Source organism: Camelus ferus, chromosome 12, assembly GCF_009834535.1.
Source record: "Camelus ferus isolate YT-003-E chromosome 12, BCGSAC_Cfer_1.0, whole genome shotgun sequence".
In the NCBI taxonomy this organism is placed as follows: Eukaryota; Metazoa; Chordata; class Mammalia; order Artiodactyla; family Camelidae; genus Camelus; species Camelus ferus.
Genome location: NC_045707.1, coordinates 29,627,328 through 29,648,305, shown reverse-complemented (window position 1 = coordinate 29,648,305; position 20,978 = coordinate 29,627,328). Strand labels below are relative to the sequence as shown.

General features: G+C 36.9%; 1 protein-coding gene and 1 long non-coding RNA gene across 8 annotated transcripts in view; one reads left to right on the top strand and one right to left on the bottom strand.

Annotated features, from left to right (window-relative positions):
* Positions 1-14,879, top strand: part of CNTN1 (contactin 1) — a 286,536-nt gene extending 271,657 nt beyond the window's left edge. For all 4 annotated transcript variants that reach the window (XM_006193665.3, XM_032493300.1, XM_014566827.2 and 1 more), the window contains one exon: positions 12,414-14,879. In XM_006193665.3, the coding sequence (XP_006193727.1) occupies positions 12,414-12,490 (77 nt within the window). In that variant the 3' untranslated portion in view covers positions 12,491-14,879. The remainder of the gene's footprint in view (positions 1-12,413) is intronic.
* A 134-nt stretch (positions 14,880-15,013) lies between these two features.
* The window catches only part of LOC116667649, a 63,129-nt gene continuing 57,164 nt past the window's right edge, over positions 15,014-20,978 (bottom strand). For all 4 annotated transcript variants that reach the window (XR_004324586.1, XR_004324585.1, XR_004324588.1 and 1 more), the window contains one exon: positions 15,014-17,940. This is a non-coding gene — a long non-coding RNA (uncharacterized LOC116667649). The remainder of the gene's footprint in view (positions 17,941-20,978) is intronic.

The following is a 20,978-nucleotide window of genomic DNA, read 5'->3' as shown; positions in this document are numbered from 1 at the left end:
ATTGGAAGTAGAAAGAGTGAGGCCATCACATTTGAAATATATAGCCATCATAATTCTTATATTCTTCCAAGTACCTCAGTTAATTTAGTAGCGTTACATATTCTCAGGTTTTTAAAAAAGCTTTGACTTTTGTAAATGAAAAGATATTCTTTCTCTTTATACAGTCACTGTAAGTGGCTGCTTAACCCTCGAAATGTATAAATATATCATCATGGGTATCCGATATCCAACATGAATTTGATGTAGAGGATAAAGCACTACACGGATAAGTTGTTTAGCTTCTGTCTCTTTTGTGTTTTCACTGAGCCTATTTTTCTGATGATAATGTGGTGCTGGTCCTTGAGAAGATCGCTCATTTCTGGGAACCCTGGTTATTTTATGATTTTGTTAATCACTTTGCCCCTTCTATGATGATTTTAATGGTTGAACACATCTTTTTGCAGCTCTCTGAAGCCACGTATAATTTATGTGTGTTCTTCCTAGGATCAAAAAACTATCCTTTCCAAAAAATGTTGTGATTATTAGTACATTTAAACAAACTAAGGTATATTGAAATATCACAGAAAATATACTATCTCATGTTTGTTCAGTTATTACACTTTGTAGACCTTGGGTTCAGTTAAAAAATAAGAGTATCATTTAACATAGAATTTCTTGCTTTGATTTTTTTAATTTCCTTTTTACTCCTCTGTCAATGGAATATAATTTATTAATAAACCAAGAGCCCCAGTTGCTCCATTGTCTTATTATTCTCTAATTCTTTAAGGAGTCATTTCTATTAATATAGTAGTGACTATTAATTATATTCAGAGGAATTTTTTAAATAATTGATATTTTACTCTATATCTAAATTTTATAAACTAATTTCTAATTCAGAGGGGGGAAATTTACATTGCCCTTAAAGAAATTAAAATGAAAATGAGTATGCCTTTTATTATTATGCAATTATTTGAAATTATATCATATTTTAAAATCTCTTTGCCATTCTTCCTGGAAAGTATTTGTTTTACTAAAATTTGAGATTAATAAAATAAGTCAGAAATTGTACTTGGGTTTGCAGCATTGATATTGGGAGGAAAATAAGGCATATATGTTACAGGCAATATTAAATTCAATATTATACGTATTTCCTAGGTCATATTTGATTGTAAGCGTTTCCCTATAAATTAGAGATTATTGTCAATGCCAAGTATCCTAGATTATATATATTTTCCTATAACATCAGACACATGAGGCAAGGTTAGCTAGACAAAAGATGGAAAAATCACGATAAAAAAATGATCAATTTTTGCTTTAGTAAGTAACAAAATGGTATTCTCTCCTTACTTTAAACTTGGACAATTTTTCGTCTGTAAAATTTACCTATAGGTAATACAGACAAGAGCACTTATCACAGTGCATAGCAATCACTCAATAATTTTCTTTGATCTTCAGCAGTTACCAATGAATGCTACAAGTTAGTACATGAATAACATGCTTTACACAGCATAATGTCTTCATATCACATGATCAATTGCCATACCATATTTAAAGAATTATTTTTTTAGTTACTAGGTGTATTAATATGTATTTATGTTTAGATTTAGAGATTGTTAAGTCTTAGATGCATTTATCCAAATCTGATGAATTCTTATTTACTTGTGTTCATTTTAAAATGCCATGTCGCTATGGTTTCATGTATTTTCTATATGGATACACTGTGTGGTCAGTGAACAATGGTCCTCTACGGCTTATCCTCAGCTGATTTTTAGTAGATAACATGCAACAGTGCAAGTTTTAAAACTAATGATTATGCTTTATTTCAAGTAGCAAATATTTCTGTTGTGACTATTTTCCCAGGTTAATAACTTCTCTGACATTGTTTGAAATATAGTCTAACAGAATGGATATTTTACCTTCCATTAAACTTATGTTCAAGAAGATGATGGTAAAGTATCTCCTAAACTTTAACGAATTTGCAATTTTTTATTATTTTGGAGGGTTCAATGAATTAATGAAGTGGAAATTGGTATCACTTAGGGGATTTACTGTAACTTTAAATTAGATTATTATAAAGCAATGGCTTAGAATAAGAGTTTATTTCCCTTTAACTATCAAGGATTACTTTTCATTAGGTTCTGTTTTTAATAATGCATTTCTTGGTAAATATTTTATTATCACAATAGAAGGGGCATTTGTGAAGCACATACATCTATTTTTTCCTGTCTCTCCTTTCTGAGCTCACGTCCCTCCTCATCTGGGAAACTCCTTTTCGGCCATCACCTGCAGCTGCCCCTTGTTTTTGCTCCCAAGGTGTCTTGGGCATTCTGAGTGCAATAAACACTCCAGTTGGGATTTACTTGTGATCTACCTGTGATCTGCAAGGAAAGAAAGGCTATTTCTGCCCTAGCACTGAGCACAGCAGTAGTAGGCTTTCATTATGTGGAAATTAATGAACTAACATAAGGCAGTTAAGTCATTTCTATTTTATTAAAATTAGAGAAATTATCAAAAAAAAAAAAAGAGCAGAACTGATCAGAATTAAATTTTAATTATATCCAGATGTGTGCTGCCTACTTAGCTAAAACATCTAGCAACTCTGTCTACAAGTTGGGTCATGTCAATGTAATTTCCTCAGTAGTGACTTCCTCTCTGCCTTCTCAGCTTCTACTGGGGGTGTTACAGCCTAGGATCTGCTCTTACTTTAAAAGAAGCATAGGCCTCACCTCAGTACCCATCCCACTTTCAAGTTTGTACAACCTTGGAAATCCAGAGTGGGTAAGACATAGTCAGAACAGTGTGATCATCCTGGCTCATCTTGAATGATATCCTAAATCTCAGTTGCTACCGTGCAAATGCCCTTCTGTCTGGGCCTGGCCTGGTACCATTTCCTTCCTGGGTCCAGTAAAGAGTTCTTCGGAATGTGGCTTGCAGAGTCCACAGAAAAGTGAAAATCTATTCTTTGACAAATGGATCAGGTCAGAAAAAGAACTTTTTAGTAATTGCAATAAAAGAGCCACCAACTATGAGGTATTTATAAAAGCAATGCACTCTCTGTTCCTTTAATTGTTATAATAACACAGTAAGGTAAATGTTACTATCCCCATTTTTCTAATGAAGTAACTGAGCATTAGAGAGTTTAAGTAACTTGTCCTGAATCACATTACTGTTAAGGTGAGGAGCCAGGGTTCAAATGACTGAGCTCTAACTCAATGTGCACGTATGCTCTTAATCTCTGTGCTATGTCCAGAGGAGATGAATTCTATGTGGCAATTTTTAAGAGGAACCTGATGCTGAGAAATGACATGACACAACAGAAGAAAAATGAAGACACTCAGAAATACATAGGTCGTTCTATAAGTAATTCTTTATTGCAGAATAAGTAGCAAATGCCAGATAGGAAGTGAGATTTCCAGCACCCAACTCCGATCTACATTTTGTTGACTATATAAAAAAACCTGTCACAGCCTCTACCATTATCTAATCAAGCAGCATCCAAATGATCGTTGAAGAAATTAATAAACTCAGATGACTTTCTTTTAATTATTTAGACTCCATCTGTACAAATGGAAATTTCATCGGATTTAGTTAAAGTTAAAATACTTAAAAGAACCAGTTATATGGTCAAATTAAACAATCATCTAAATATGGTCCTCTACAGGACAGCTGTGTTTTTCTGGTCCAAGATTATATTCTAAACATATTTTCAACTTAAAATAGGTCAAAATCACTACAGAGAGTAAGAAAGATTTTAAGTATCACTTGAAATCTCACAACTGCATTAGGAGAATTCTCACAAGAGGAAAAAAAGTGACAGTTTGGTGTGTAGCTAATGTCTCTTGGTGAATTCTATTTCCTTTTTGACCTGTATTATAAAATAACCTCTGGCTAACAAGCAAAGTCATTCTCAAAATATGGACTATCAATGAAAGACCGTGTTTGTTCATATTTACAATCTGAGTGTTTTACTGGATGTTGGTTAAATGGGATGCTGCTTGACTTTGAGTCTACAAACAAATAGGGATTTAATAGGGAAACTAATTCCTTGTACTGAGTTTTCTCAGGAACGATCTTTCTCAGACATGTATAGAAAAAGAAAGATTGTAGGATGCAATTATAGCAGAAGGGGTCTCCAGAGTAGAATATAGTGGTACAATGAAAAAACGTTTTGACCATTAGTTCTGCTTGTGTAACAAAAATTTACTGGCACCAAACGTGTGTTAGGTAGGACTTGGTCCCTGGAAGTTTGAAAATAAATAAGAACATTATCTCTGTTTTTGAGGAACCCTAAACTCACAGAAAAATGAGCCAGATGAAAAACTGATTTGCAGCACAGTGTATTAAGTGTTGTAGAAGCAATCAATGAGGGGGAAGTAATTAAATCCCTACATAATTATTTGAAAGCATGATACTTTCAATGGCTCTTATAAAATCAATGAAGATTTCCCAGGCATAGAAGGGGGTAAAAGAGCATTTCAGTTTGGAAACAAATGTTGACTCTGAGAATCATTGAAATGGCATCTTACTCAGTGACTCTGTAATACGGGATTCAAAAAAAAAACAACAAAAAACAGTGAGGTAGAGATAGGTTGGAATATAGGTTATATACAGACTGTGAACAGGGTGCTGACTGAATTTGTGGTTTTGGTTTTTTTCTTTTTCTCCTTTTTATTTATTTATTTATTTTTTACTTTTTCTTGTGTTTAAGTAAATGGTGATGAGGTCCTGAACTACTATGTCAGGGGCAGTAGAGAGAGTGGAGCAGGGAGATTCTGGAGCTGAGTTGGAAGACTGAATCCTTGTGCTTGGTGACCAAGTTGACGTATTGCAAGGGAGGGAAAAAGTACTTTGAACATGACTCTATGTATTCTATTCTGAGTAATTAAGTGCATGGCAACATCATTAACTGAGCTAAGTAACTCAGAAGGAGGGGGATATTTTATAAGAATAATAATGGAACCGAGAGTATAACGGGAGAGAGAGGTGGTGCTGTGACAAACTTTGAAGAACCTAATATGGAAAAACTAAGTAAAAAAAAAAAAAAAAGAGATAGGACAGTCTAGTTGAAATAAATGTCAAAGCAAATCATTGGTCTGAAACTTCTTTCTAGATTTTGTAATATCTCTCTCAATATCTTGAAAATTAATTATGTGATTTCAAACACATTAGTGTATCATTATCAATTAACATCTGAATGTCTCTCTGTAGAAAATACACTTTCAAGAGACAGAAAGGCACAAGGCACAAGTCTTGTGGAAGGAGAGTCAATAATTACTCCAAAATTTTTGTAGTGGAATGACTGGAAGACTGGTACTGCTAGCAGAAGTACAGATATTGAAATTTCCATTCACTGTGTGTGAATTTGACTTGTTCAGTATAAACAGAATGGTTTCTTAAAGCATTTCCCAGAAATCCTGCTGGTTAGCAAGGAGTAACTACTATGTTGATTTTTAAAATAAACTCCTTATGGAAGTGATGGAGGTTAACCTTCTGCAAGAAGATTGCAAGATAGCACTTTTTGGAACCTAAAAAGAATTTGGAAAGAACTTAAAATATCTGAGTTTTAGCACCGTGAAAACTTGACTAAGAATGAGCATTCTGGAAAGAAAAGAAATTCTGAAAAATATACAAACATTCATAAATATAGGAAAAATTCCATGCAGACACCATCTAAAGTGATTGGAATTATTTTCTATTTTCTACTGAACAAGCACAAACTCTTAGAAATCCTTTAGAGTAACCAGTGTTGAGTTCAGCCAGTAACTCCTTACACATTTCAGACTCATGGTAAAACATCTGAGAAACAGTTTAGTACAAAACGAAGATTCAGTTGGTTATGATCCTCTTAATAGTTGTGAAGACTCAGTGAATTCGGACAGTTTCTTATAAGGACTTCCTGTGCATATGGAAAACCAGAGAGGCACAAATTAATCCTTGTGGATAGATGGATGACACTGAATCCTGCAGTGAGGCCCCAAGATCTGACAAACAAATGAGTTCAGGATCATATTAGGAAGGAAAATTTTAAATAGCAAAATACCACCCTCGATCAGGTGAGTTGCTCCTTTGTCATAGCCCCAAAGCCAAGATGAATCAAGAAAGATCAAATGGGACTTTTGCCCTGGTTTGATCCTAGGAAAGCTTCCAAGGTATTTATGACTCTGACCAACCGCATGAAAACCAGTGGGGGACTAGGATTCCTGGCTGGTGTAGCTGTGGGAGCATATAGGTACTGGTTTAATAATTTCCAACTCTCAGCTCATTACATTCTGGAAGGCTGGACCACTGCATTATCTAGCCATATTAAGAAGCATTCACGGAGCATCTTTGTGGTGGAGAAAATGGCACTGGGCTTAGAATCAGGTTTCAATTCAATACCCAGTTTTGCTTTGTACTCAGTGGGCAAATCGAAGGCTTCAGCCTTTCATATGTAAATGAGACTAATGAGACACACTTCCACTAGGTATTGTAAGAATTAAGCAAAATAACATGTTACAAAAGTTCCCTGGACAGAGTAGGCACTTAGTAAATCAAAAATAAAGAAGTAAATCAAAACAATCCAGTTAGCAAATATTTGTTGATGACATGTTATGGGCCAGACTGAACAGAAAACTTGTGAATAAGTGAAATAATGTTAAAGAATTTTTTATTATTTTTACATCATCACTATCTGTATATTTAAATTTTGGAGTTTTCCTCATGGGTAGGTGAAGATTTGATTTAAAAAAAAAAAAAGCAGAGGTAACATTTAAATTGAAATTAACCTGCATTTGTACTTTGATAAAACCTGACGTGTGAATTGGAAACCACCCCCAGGTAGGCCAGCCACATGAATGACAGCTGCTAATTGGGATCCCACAGAAGAGCCACGTGAAATTGGATACAGTTTCCACTTTGGGGTTCACGGTGCCAGTTGACAAGAGGCTTTTCTGGGTCACCCCCATAGCACTCATCTCTTGAAAAGTCTGCTATTCTAAGTAAATTTAAAAGGCAAGATACCTATTCTTTCCTAGAACTGGAGGGTGATTTGTCCCACAAATATTGGTACTAGAAATAGGCAGGCAAATATGTGCCTGGTAAAAACACGTCATCTTTCCTATAATTTTAGGGCTGCCTATACTAACAGACCCTCTATGATTATATAGTGATAACATCCAGGCTCATGATAGACTGAGCCATTTTGGTTCCATGATCTCACCTACAAACAAACCTTGTGCCTGCCATGACCTTGAGCATGGGTATTAAAATCAGCAAAAGATCCTTTACTCAAATTTATGTAAAAAAAGAACGGAGGAAAATTCAGTGGACTTTGTGGGAAGACATCCCTGCTGGCTTCCCTTTATTTGGATTTCTTTTAATTACATACACTTATATGTTGAAGGAAAATTGACTGTCATGACCAATTACTTTTACTCTGACTCTTCTTTGTCAATAGTACAAAACACCTGCTGGTCTCCTAAAAACATAAAGAGGCAAAGCTATAGAACAAGCAAGTGTGTCTTGCTTAGGAGGCAGGGGGAGACAGAGGGAACAGTACTTCTTCATCTCTAAGTGTCTGTAGCTTCTGAAGATGTCCAGGACATCTTAGTCATAGACATGCTCAACAGGTCCCTCCAGCCTAGCACTGAAGAGGAACCGTTCGCCTGGGCATGGAGCACATGCAAATTTTTAAGCTTTTTCTCTGACTCTGCTTACTGTCTGTTTGCCTCAAAAACTGATTGGGGAAAGGCAAGTTTGGGGCAGTGGAGGGGATCATTTAATACTTGTTTTTATGAGTATGGCAAAGTAGAATGGGCATCTGAAGTCCCTCGCCTCTGTAACTTGCATCAAGGTTGAGAAAAACTGACCCCAGTCATAGTTTGATGTGTTCTGCTAAACCAGGGCTACGCGTGACATATTCTGCCAAACAGCTATTTCCAATGCCAGATGCAGAGGTGATCTACTAAGGAGGCTCTGTTTGTGAATAAAGAACTGGATTGTTATTTGTTAAAGATTTTGTATAAGTTGAGGAAAAAATTAAATCCATGAAACCCATTATAAATACGTTGAACGTTTTATTGGGTAGAACCCAAATACTGAGTTCTGTGTCTCTTCTATCTCATCCCATACTCAGCGTATTCTCACTAAGTGTTCACTAATAAGAATTTTCTTAAATGAACACACTAAGTTTCAGATTTCAAATTCACCATTATCAGATGGCTTTTCCTCTGTATTTTTTACTTTTTTTTTTCATTAAATTATCCCAGATGCCCTCCTATGGAAATATTGCACTCTCCACTTTACAGATAAGGGAATGGAGGCTCTGAGAGATTAAGTACCTTGTAAGAGGTCATCACGCACTCAGGTGAGGGCAACAGGATTCAAGCAGAATTCTTTCTAATGCCAAGGCTCGTGCTTTTGCGAAAATCTGACCTTCCATTTCTAAAGAAACAAGTAAATCAGTTTAAAAGTCTTCAGAATCATAGTCTCATCTGGACCCAAAATTATGTGAAAATTAGGTTATTTAGCGTGTGCTTGTTGGCCAATAGAAGAAATTAGAGTAGTTAGAAGTTGCTTCTACATTTCCCAGCAAATGATTGATCATCACTCTATTGGAAATGCTTGCTCCTTGCTCCTTTCTCCAGGAAGAAATGCCTTCTTGCAAGCTAGCATTTCCTGACAGGGGAAGGGCCAGAGTCAACGGTAGGGAAAGGATACGCCTGCCAGGATAAGCTGCCAGCAACCCATGCATTGCTGCCAAAAAGCAAAAAAAACAAAAAAAAAAACCCCTACTTTGCTTGACATATGGGTTCATAATTGCCAAACAAGTAGAAGCAGCAAGATTAGTGGGTTTCACCAGTTTGAAAAAAACCATCATAGCCACTATCACTTATATGATCAAGCTTTTAATGTGCATTTATAAACAAATATCAACTTTGATTATCATAAATCAGGGGAAATATAACAAATATCTTTGCAAATTTTATGGCTCAATGCTTGATATTCTTAAATACAGTATGGTTTGCTTAGAATCATAGACTCATGGCCATGCTAGGAACCTAACGACTTATAACTTTGAACCCTATTATTTTACAGAAGGAAAATCCACAGCCTTGACAAGTAAAATGGCCAAGGATCACACCAGCCTCAGAGCCATATTTTGAGTCCAAATATTCTCTTTTGCCCAAAGTTAGACAGCTTAGCTATTGGCACAACTTGCAAGTAGGTCTTAAGTTGTCTTTTTTTCTTCTTCACATAGGTTAGTATTTTGCTCTTTCAAAGAGGCGTAGGAGATAAAATTATCAAGTGCAAAATAAACAGGCTGATACACAGAGACACTATAATAAAATAATACCCAAAGGCAAAAAAACATAGAAAAAGTTTACTGTATCTCAAAGATAAAATCCATTTTATTTTCTGATTTCTCTTTTGTTTTCTTTTCCAGAAACATTTAAACCCAACTGGGGTAAATATTCATTACTTCTTTTTGTCAAAAGGAGGTAGTTAGGCTTACAATAATTGATTTAAAATGGAAAACTGTCTCAGCATTTTCCCACCTTGTGCTCTGCAGCCAGAAAAGGGACAGGGCTTAAAGTGGAAGAATTATCATGTTGTAAGTTTACAGTTCAAGTACTCATGATATGCATGGCTTGGTGTTAGTCAACATGGCTGAAAATACGATTTGGGCGTAGTCCCTGTCCTGAAGTTGTCCACAGTCTAGAGATATTAACAACTGTGAACACAGAAAGTGACACCACAAGGAAACATTCCCAATATTATAGCGAGCATTAGCAATTTGTATTGGACCATGATGTCCAAACTTAAGCGTCAGAAAAAAGATTTGTATTGAAAACTCACTAGAGTGACTCCCTACTGACCATAATACTTTCAGAGATTGTTAAGCACTGCTTAACTTTTAATTAAGTTTTTCTTTTCAATATGTAACTCCCTTTAGCAGGAATCCTTCTTGAAGGAAAAAGAAATCTGAGCAGTTTAGGTTTTAAAAAATCAAGAAATTTAACGGAAGAAATTTAACTCTCTAAATTGGCTTTACATTTGTTCTGATAGGGAAAGGTTATTCACCACACTGATGGTTTATGTTTGAAAGTCAGTAGATATGTGAAAAGCAAAATGTATGTTTACTACATACAATGTAAGTACTGAATACTTGACAGCAGTATTATGATACACATTTCGTTCGACAGAAAAACCAATATATGTTGAAAACCCCTCAAGAATGTAAGGATCCCACATTTAAAATGACTTTAAATAGTAATTCAAGCCGGTCTCTAATTTGTGTTTGGAATGTGGAAGAGAATTGAAGATAAAGACCACAATTACATAAGCTTGAGCCATTAGAGGAATTAAATAGAACACACATAAACATGAAGCGTTTATTTTAAATAAATCAAATATCCCAATGTTGAAGCCACAAATTATGAAATTGCGTTTGGTTTTCATGCTAACACCAAAACTTCAAAATGGCATCCACAATTCACTAACCTTCTTCCTGCGGCCACAGTTTGTCTGAGCCAAGCCACACATTCAGGCGAGTCCGTGAACGTGTACCCATCACTGATGCAATCTGTGGTCCAAGGACAGAGCGTTGCAGATACCCTAAACTCATTCTCAGACAAAGGTCTTCAGGAAAGATCATCTCAGTCAGGTCAGACACAGAGAACGAGTGCTTTTCTGTGCGATTGAGGTTTATTATCGGTCATCTTACTGAATAAAATAATGTATGGGCTGTGACATGTTTTTTAAACATCTATGTAGAAAAATAGAAGGAGAAATACTACAAGGATAAAGATGCTTTCAAACAGCTTAGGTTCTGTGCTTTCCGGTGCGTCATTTTCCGCCTCTGCCCTTGCCCTGACACGTTAAGTGCAGGACGCAGTGTCCTGATGCTTTTCTAGAAGGGATCCCTTTCCAAAGCTCTCTGCAGAAAGTGGCAGAGGGACAGAGCGAGCGTGGGCATCACAGCCAAGCCAGTCTGAGCTCTAGTCCTGGCTCTGCCTGCTACTGGCCATGGGCCTTGAACAAGTCATCTTACCTGAATCTGAGTTATGCAATCTATACGATACTAGACCTTCCACCATAGGCTACCTGTATTGATGTCATAATGCACACAAAGGGCCAGAGTGGTGTCTGTCTCAGCTGTAGAACAGTAAGTAGGATCCATCACAGTCATTGTCATTGTCATCGCTGCAACCGATAACATTATCATGCAGCATCTCTAATAATGAGGATATGAGCAGCTGCTTTAGGGCTGTTTCTATTGCCCTGCTGCTCGGTCCTCACTTTTGGACAGTCACTGTCTTCCTCACTTCTAAGAACCCTTTATCTGTGTCTGATGGTGTTTTCTCTCTTGTATGTTCCATGCAGCACCGCATGCTGCCAACAGGGCGACGGTCGAGATGCCGGCGTGTGGGCAGACCACGAGCATCTCCCACCGCACAGGGAGTATGAATGTACTTCCAGTGACGAGATTCCAGAGAAATTCCTTGAATCTTCCTGAATATAAGAGGAATATTCCAAAGAAAGGGCTGTGTGGGCCACTGTTAATATTGTACATACCAATGATTTAAAGTTTCAAATTTAGAGATCAAACTTCCAAAAATGGACACAAATCTCTTATATTTACAGACTGTTGACTGTAATTTTTAGCCTGTCACTCACTCCAGCAGTGTGTTCATTGAAGACAGTGCCTGATAGTTGTGGCGAGTCAGTCACACTTTTCAGCCCTTTCTCAGGAATTCCAGTGAGGCTGGCTGTGGACCTACAAACTGACCTGACCCCAGGAGGAGCCCTTTGAGGTAGCACTCAAGACGTAATTTAAGCCTATAGAATATTACATTACTTTTTATTTTTAATGCACAGCATTTTATTTTTAATATCAGGACAGTTGTTCTTGAGATCAAAATTTCAATAGAAGGTTATTGACTATTATCAAAAATACTTTCTCAAATCATTGGATATAAGCACCTAAATGTTTTAAAACCATCAGGTTATGAATTATGTAAGACCTTCCAGTATACCTATGATGTCATTGCCCTGGTAACATTATTAGTTTTTTTGCTACATCTCTTTATCTTATTTTTTAACAGCTTACTTATGATTTTTTATTTATTTACATGTGTTTCTTCACCTAGTGCCTTCTGATAGGAGTTGGGGACTGCTGGATCATACGAAAAAACATCAACATTTGTGATCTTACTGTCTTAAATGATTTATATGATCATGTTGTATAAACAGTCCACATGCTATCACACACAAAATCCTTTCTCAAACAGTTTTGTTTTCCTTAAGTCACTTAAGACTAAGAGAAGCTGTTTTTTTTTAAAGGACCCACTTGGTTTTCAGGGTTACATAATATGACCTTCCCCAAAGCAGGGCAACTGGGCCTTCGGGACCATTTCAGTGAAATAACACACGCCTTTTGATTTCCACTATAGGTGCATCCCTGCTATCACCATGTCTTCTCGGCTTACTGCTGCCTGCCCTTGGCATCCTTGTCTACTTGGAATTCTGAATGTGGTGTGACGGCTGCTGTCCCCAACCCAGCTCAGAGGACACCCTTCATCCCTGTGATGGCTACAGTTCCTTCCAATCCCTGCGGCTCCGTCCTAAGCCAAATAAATTACACTTTAACAAACCATCTGACTGATTTACAACATACGTTATGACTGAGGCATTCGGGAACCCCTTCATCCAAAAGAATAAACTTTTAAATGGATATAAAATGATTTTTAACTCGTTCCAATATGCCTTATAAACCACTTAACCTGATTCTGTTTCCGTTGCATGATTTAATCCAATGGGACAAGCTCCAGTGTTCAATCCAATACCATAGGCCGTAGAGTGAAAGTGAAATCACCATATGCAGGTGCTTTAAATCCAATAACAAGTTGTGAAGTATAATAGAGGTTGAAATGTTGATCATATGTGGTAAATGTACTGTCCTCTCTGTTCTGGGTCCTGCGTATTTTTGAATGACCCCTATCATTCATGACGTTTTGAGTTTTCTTGGGGGAAAAAAAATAAGAGTATAACTGAAGCATTTGACATAAATTCCAACATGAAATCATTTTACTGAATGAGTTGAAACATTCTGAGTACTGAAAGCCAAATTCTAGAACTTATCAGTGTTCTTATTTTGGAAGTGAGTAATTTTCTAAATTAAATATTCTACATACTTGATTTTCAGAATCAGTAATATTTTTAAGTTAGTTTTTTAAAAGTAAAATTAACATAGTATATGAAGTCTTTTTCTTTACTTTTGTAATCTACTCTGACGTTATTTTATGCTTTTCTTATCATCAACCTCAAAAATCACAGCTCTTGTAGAGTATCATCATATTGCTGTATTTATTCGTACGTGAAATGACGAATTTTGAAAAGTAGAGTGCTTCCATTTTTTAATTGAGATGTGACAGTCTTTACACAGCTAGGAATGACAGTTAAGTGACTCTCAGAATTATCTAATATTCTAGTGTCTTTGTTTTTTGTGCTTCATTTTTAAGTAAAACCTTTCTTGATTAAAGGTATGGAAACAAGAAATCAACTGTAGGTTGGAAAAACTACAGTATTCCTTATTTTTTTAAATTTAGTTTTAAACTCATTTCCCACTTCAATGCAATACCGAAAACTGGCTAAAAATACCAAATCAATATGTTGCTAAGGGTACTTTGAAGAGGATGCAAAACTGGAAGGCCAGGAGGAGACAAATAATGTGTCTGTCCATTGGCGTCTCCCACGTGTTGGTGCTTTAGGTTTTTATAAGTCGTGAAAAGGAAGATGCACATTTCTTCATTCTCCATGGTGTGCACGGAAATGTGAGTGTGGATGTGAAAGAAATCGAGTCATAAAGGGTTAGCTGGCTTATGAAATAGTGCAATGTCGGATGCTTCAAGAGGTATAATCCTATTTTATTAGCACAACCTTGCTAGCTAATTAGAGATAGAGTTTATCTTTTTAGAAAGGAGACCTTATAGGTTCATAAAAAAAATATTTACAGGAAGCAAAATAGATCTATTACTATTTTACCCCCCTTTCTTTAATTTGTATAATTTTTGTACAATATATCTATGTGTAAATGTTTAGAGCTTTCATTATGGAAATACCAATAAATATTTCATTGGTTTACATTTAACTCTTTGTTATAAAATGAAACTTTTTAAAAATAAGTGAAAGGAATGACTCCCCAGTGAAAGTATGTCAACAGTCTTAAGAGCGTTAGATTTCATAAATAGTAAATTATTTGAAAAAAAAAAAAAAGAAACAAAATCTCTTCATACTTGAGGGAAATGAATACTCCATAAGCCTTCTGTACAAATGTTTGTGTTTTCATTGTTACACTTTGGGGTTTTCCCTTTGCAATGTGACCCACGTTGGGCGTTTTTATATAATCAACAAACAACTAAATCTTTTGCCAAATGCATGCTTGCCTTTTATTTTCTAATGTACGGTAATACAGAGCAAAACTGGTTAGAGTCTGCATGAAATGGTTTTGAAAGTAAGGGAAAAAAACAGACTTTGGAGGTTGTTTGTTTCATTTTAAATTTGTGACAGAGATAAGGTAGATTAAAATCTCTCAGACCTTGGTAACTCAAGCTTTTCATTTCCTCATACCATTGTACAAATTTGACTGGGACCAGTCAGTTTTAACTGTTGTCAAACTAACTAATGTATCATCCGCTTTAAGACGCAAGATTCTTAATTAAACTTTATATAGATAGAGACACATCTGTTGTTTCTTTGTATTTCAGGAAAGGTGATAGTAGTTTTCTTTGATACTGATAAATATTGAATTGATTTTTTTAGTTATTTTTTATCATTTTTTCAATGGAGTAGCATAGGACTGTGCTTTGTCCTTTTTATGAATGAAAACAAATTATAAAGAAATAAATGTCTTACTGTTACCCAAGAAGTAACAACTGTCCTTTCAATTTACCTAAGGTTGAAAACTCATTTTTAGACGGTTTTCACTGAAAGTGTAATAAAATGCAATAAATATTACATGTTAAAAAACCGTTCAATGTTTGAAGGGTTCTACAAAAAGTATACACACAAACACAAAGACACACACACAAACACAGAAGCATTATTATAACGAAATAAGATCCTCTGGGAGACGACTTCAACTTAGGGAGATGTTAGTGGATATCACTCAGTCTAATGCTAAACACTAAAGCAAGCTGCTAGATGCTAAAAAAAATAAGAGACTAATTGAATCCTGAATGAGGTGATACTCTTAACAGAGGAATTTGCCTAGTAGCCTGACTCTACAGACAGGAATCTGGTGCAGGTAAAGTCTTCACCGTGTCCTGAGCTTGACTGAACCTCAAATTCTGAATCCCAGGACTTCCCGTGTTCTGCTTTCCAATCCTTGCCTGTGCTCACTGTGACTTCTCATTGGCATTCTGACCTCCCTTCCTGTTTCATGAAGCTTGCTTCCACCCTAAATCGTGCTTTCCCCTTTGGACCCTGCCTCTGCTTCTTGACCCTAAGTATTATATTACTTCCATTCTAATATTTTGCTTTTGGTATTTGACCTCAGATTGACCTCAGCTCTAATTCCCCAGGCTTTGGGAGATCAAAGCTTCTTTCTGTGCGAGCATTTTCCATATTAGCTGTTCTCCAACTTGGTTGTCCATCAGGATGACCTGAAGAATTTGGGAAAAAAATCAAATAGATTTCCTAGGCACCAGTTCAGGCTTACCAAATCAATCTGGACAGTGAGACATAGCAATCTATTTTTTTTAGGTAGATTAACTGATATTTTTGGCTGAATCAACAATAATAAATATCGTGTAGACATTAAATATCTCTTAAGAAAAAAATCCATTCTCTTGGCTTGTCTAAAATGCTAATTTACTTGTGACTAACTTGCTCAGTTATTACCCATAGGCTGTACATCTTAAGTCTCAAAATGCTATACATTCTTTGTCTCCTAAAAATATCCCCTAATTTGTATCTCAAGTCCAAGCAGCAGACTGAGATGCACTTTAGAAGATTTCTTCTCTGAAGGAATGTGGATTTTCCTTATTTTTTTCTTTCATGTAACTTGGAAAGTTAATTAAATTTTAATACCTAACTTCCTGAGTCTCTAATCTTCTGGAGATTGCTAATAAAAAGATTGATGAAAGGTGGCCCCCTCCTCCCCAACTTGAACAATTTTTTTTTCCACAATGGTAACATGGTGATTTTGGATGAGTTTATTTTAAAAGTGGTTGATGGGGAGGCCAAAGATAGATCTCTACATTGTTTATCATATTTTAAAAACAGGTTTCACCTTTTAGTTAGCAGTAATACATTTGACACCTGGGGAAATACATATCAGTATTCACGAGGCTGTTACTACTTGGCTCTAGAATTCAATCAAACCCATCCTAAGGCAAAACTGTAAAGTGAAGGAACTCAGTCTTCATGTATCCTGTTTCCTCAGTTAGGCTCTTTTCTTGGATGGAAGCTGCCTTAAAGGCAATGCCCTGTAACTTCGTACCTTCCTGTGTTAGTTTCCAAGGGCTGCCACAACAAATGACCATAAACTAAGTGAATTCAAGCAGAAATCTAGCTCTCCCAGTTCTGGAAGCTGGAAGTCCAAAATCAACGTGTCAGCAAAGTCAGATCCACATGGAGCCTCTGAGGGCGAGTCTGTTCCATGCCTCTTTTGTAGCTTCTTACGGTTGCAGGCAATTCCTGGCGTTTCTTGGTTTGCAGGTGCCTGTCTCCAATCTGTGCTTCTGTGGCCATGTGACATCCCCTTCCTTCGTGTCTTTGTGTCCAAATTTCTCTCTTCCCCTAAGAAGACTAGTCATTGGATTAGGTCCCAGCCTAATCCAGAATGACATCATCTTAACTTGATTATTTCTACAAAGACCCTATTTCCAAATAAGATTATATTCCTAAATTCCAGTTGGATGGAAATCTTGGTAGAATACTATTCAACCCAGTATGTGTCTCTTTTCCTCTTTTTTAAAACCTGTATATGCTCCAATCACACCAAAGAGGACATGATTGAAAAGCTGCTTGAAGCATGCCTTCATAAAGCATTTATGCTGGTAACATCCAACAGTATGGGTGAATTTCAACTGCTAAGTGAAAAGAAGCCGGATTCAAAAGGCTGTGTGATTCCATTTATATGACATTCTGAAAAAAAGGCAAAACTTTTTAGGGACAGAGAACAAATCAGTAGTTGTCAAGTGTTAAGAGTAGGGGGAGGGTCTGACTACAAAGGAACAGTGTGAGGGAGCCCCTTGAGGGCGCCGAAACTGGTGGCAGTGACTCAGATCTGTGCACTGGCCAAAACTCATAAAACTGCACAACGAAAGGATGAGTTTTATTGTGAATACATTTTTTTAAACTTTTAAAATGCAATTATGCAAAGATCACGGGCATTGGACAGAACTGTGATCATGTTCCACTGGATATTACCTCGTAAGACACCTCATGAGATCTTGGACAAGTCATGTGACATTTGGAGGCTAGTTTCCTTTTCCATGAAACAAGGATAACACTTTTAAATCATTCAGAACTCTTTCAGTTGCAGCTTAAAACTCAAATAAGCTTAAAAAAAAAAGAATTTATTGGCTCCAAAAGTGGGATCGATGAGATAGACTGGATGCATGGGCTTAAATAATGCTCTCAGAGGACTGTCTCTCCATCCATTGACTCTGCTTCTCTCTGTGCACATGAGTTATTCTTAGGCAGACTCTCTCCTTGTGGCAGGAACCACAGGTGCTGACGGTTCCAAGCTTCCGTTCTGCTGGCAGGTGGCCCAGAAGTAACAGAGACTTTTTTCCTGACCTAATGTAGATACCAAATCTCATAAAAAGACTCATATTATCCTCAGGAGGTGAGTGTATTTTATTTAGCCGTCTTGGGCCTCCTGGCTACTCTTCTGGTTAATTGGAAGGTGGCAAGAGCGTCGTAAGAGAAATTCCACCAGGACCACATGGGGTGGAGAAGGGATGACTTCCCCTAAAAGAAATATTAGGTGCTATTAACAGGGGGAGGGTATCGGACTGGCAAAAACATTCTCCACTCCACTTACTCTTCCTAAAATTCTATGATTTAAAAAGACAATAGAGTAAAAATACTTGGCATATAGTAAATTCCTAACAAATTTTAAATTTCCCCTCCTACTGTTACTTTCTACCAGATATGTGCAAGTTCACATTATCGGGCTTCTAAAATTCTTAATTCAGGTCATTTCATAGCTATCTGTTTATTTCCAGCACAGAGCTTAGCATTCACAGTCAACTTAAAGCCACTTCACCATGCAGAGGGAAATGGCTCAGTGGGAGAATGCACGCTTAGTATACATGAGGTCCTGAGTTCAATCCCCAGTACGTCTGTTAAAAACAAAAAAAAAGTCAACTCACCCTTGGTCAGGTAGAGCTGATTTTAGTTGAACTGAATGCAATATCAGAATGTAAAAGAATAGGGAAAGGGTCTGGTTGGCCCTGAAATCTTCCTTTTACTACATTTTACATGTATAACATTTCCACTGATGAGGGGTGAGAGAAAGACATTGTCAAGCAATCTTGTCTACATTTTATTCATTGTTTCTGGGAAGGAATGATGTGTATATCCAGACATAGTACAAGTGTCCAAGGGACTTCAGAACTTTATTGGAAAATCTTATCCACATAGACAATCATGTCAATTAATCAACGGGAAGAGGCAGGCCATACTAAAGTGTTGAAAACACACACACTATTTTAAGTGAACTATACTAGTTATTTATCGCCACAATGATGTGGCAGAAACACAACTGCAAAGCCTCAGTGGCATATAACAATAAATTTTTAATTGCTCACACATCAGGGTCAGCAGTGAATCAGAAATGTGGCTTTGCTGATGTGAACTGGGCTTTCTCGCATGCTTGAGAGCAGGCTGACGATCAGCTGTTAGAGGCTGCCTTTAGCTGGGGCCCTTGGGACAACGTGGATCTACTCCGTTTTTCTCATCCTTCTCTGGCGGACTCATTCTGGCATGTTCCCATGACAACAGCAGGCATGCAGAGAAGCAAGTAGAAACATGCGTGTACCCTTTCAAGCATTTGTTTCATGTCTGCTAATATCCTATTAACCAAATAAAGTCACATTATGAAACCCTGAGCCAAGGGGCAAGGTAGGTCACCCACGTACGTGGGTGGGCACCTTAAAGTTAAGCAAAGGGTGTGGCCATAAGGAGTCTTGAAGAATTGGAGTCAAAGGAGGCAATCTATCAGAGATACTTACCAAATCCCATTGGATCTAGAAAGCCATTAGGTTTACCATTAAGAAAGAAAAAATACTCCTAACTAAACGAACACAAAATTTGTTTATCATGTAGAATGTTGCTTTATATTCATGGGAAGAGTTATTTATTTGCAAAGATCTTTATGACTTGTGATCCTTATGCACAGACAAAAAGGAAACTATGTACAGTCTAAAAATTTTCCACATTCAAACTGTGACTCTTCTAAATCAATCTTAAACTCTGAGTAATTGATATCTGTATTTTTGCCACAAAATACCACCCTTTGGTGATATTGGTGTATGCATCATTTCTTAGCAGATGCTCCAGTATTTATTCCAAACTACTGGTACTCATTCTACCAATACTTTCTCAGTCTCACCAGGCACTAGCAGACTGTTAATATGGCCATTTAAAAAATATGTCCACAAATTCTTTTATAGTTATTGCTTTAAGAGGTGAAAATTAATTCTCCTCCCCTGGAAGTTGTGCTGGGTTTAGGGACTCATTTCTAGTGAATAGAATAAAGCAGAAGTGACTCTGCGGGACTTAGGAAACTAGGTAATAAAAGGCCAATGTTGTTTCCATCTTGCTCTTTCTCTCTTTCTTTCTCTTTCTCTCTCAGACCAATTGTTCTGGGAGATGCTAACTGCCATGTTGTAGAAGTATTCAGGCAGCCCTGTGGAGACACCCACATGGTGAGAAGCTGAGGCCCCCTGCCAACAGCCATGTGAGTGAGTCATCTTACAAGTACATCCCCCAGCCCCAGTCAAGCCTTCAGATGATTGCAACCCTGGCTAAAAGCTTAACTGCTGTCTTACAAAAGACCTTGAGCCAGAGCTCCCCAACTAAATTGCCCTCATGTTTATGACCTTCAGAAACTGGGTGAGATAACAAATATTTGAATGTTTCATGCCATTAAGTTTTGGGGGTAATATGTTGTACAGTAACATAGCATAAAATAAAGACTTGCTGACAAGAATTTTAAGCAAATGAAATTGTCTGGTCTGGCTAACAGGACTAAAAAATATATTCCTATATGTCCAGATCCTCTATTTCCTCGAACTTCTGTACATAATAAATTTTTGGCCTTAATGATGAATCATAAGTTATTTAAAAAGCAATTAAACTCAACATGTGTTATCCCCCAAATACTTCTAACTCAGTAAAGAGCGATGACCAAAGTCATATATGTGCAGGCAGTGACAACTAAGGCATAGTTGTCTCCTGACCCACAGCAATTAAAAGATGCTTTAGATTGTAAGATGCATCCCATCTTCAGAGATATTAACATATAAAAAACACTGGGTGTACTAGAAATGATAAACTATGGTATTTAACAGCTCTTATGAATACTTAACACCTTCTGGACCAAATCTGGGTTAAAGAAGGTGAGCATTATGTTTGGGTTAAGATGTTGAATTTCATTTGTTTAGTTTAATGAGGAAGCAAGACATCAGCTTAGGTGGTTGGAGTCCCAGCGGTGAGCTGAGATGAGCATGGCTGCCAAGAGCAATAGCCTCTCTACATTTGCATCCACCGTAAAGTTGTTCCTTATCACACCACCTCATCTCCCGATTTATTGGCCTCTTGTGTGGTGAGCAGAATGAGTTTGGTCTCAGTAACATCTGAAGGGTGACTATTTATCACACATATCTCCCACAAAGGACTTATAAAACTTATCATGCTTGATCAACAAGAAAGAGAGTTGTTTGAAGAAGAAACGGGGATGGTGTGATGAATCCTATGACAGGGGAATTGCAGATGCTCTCAGA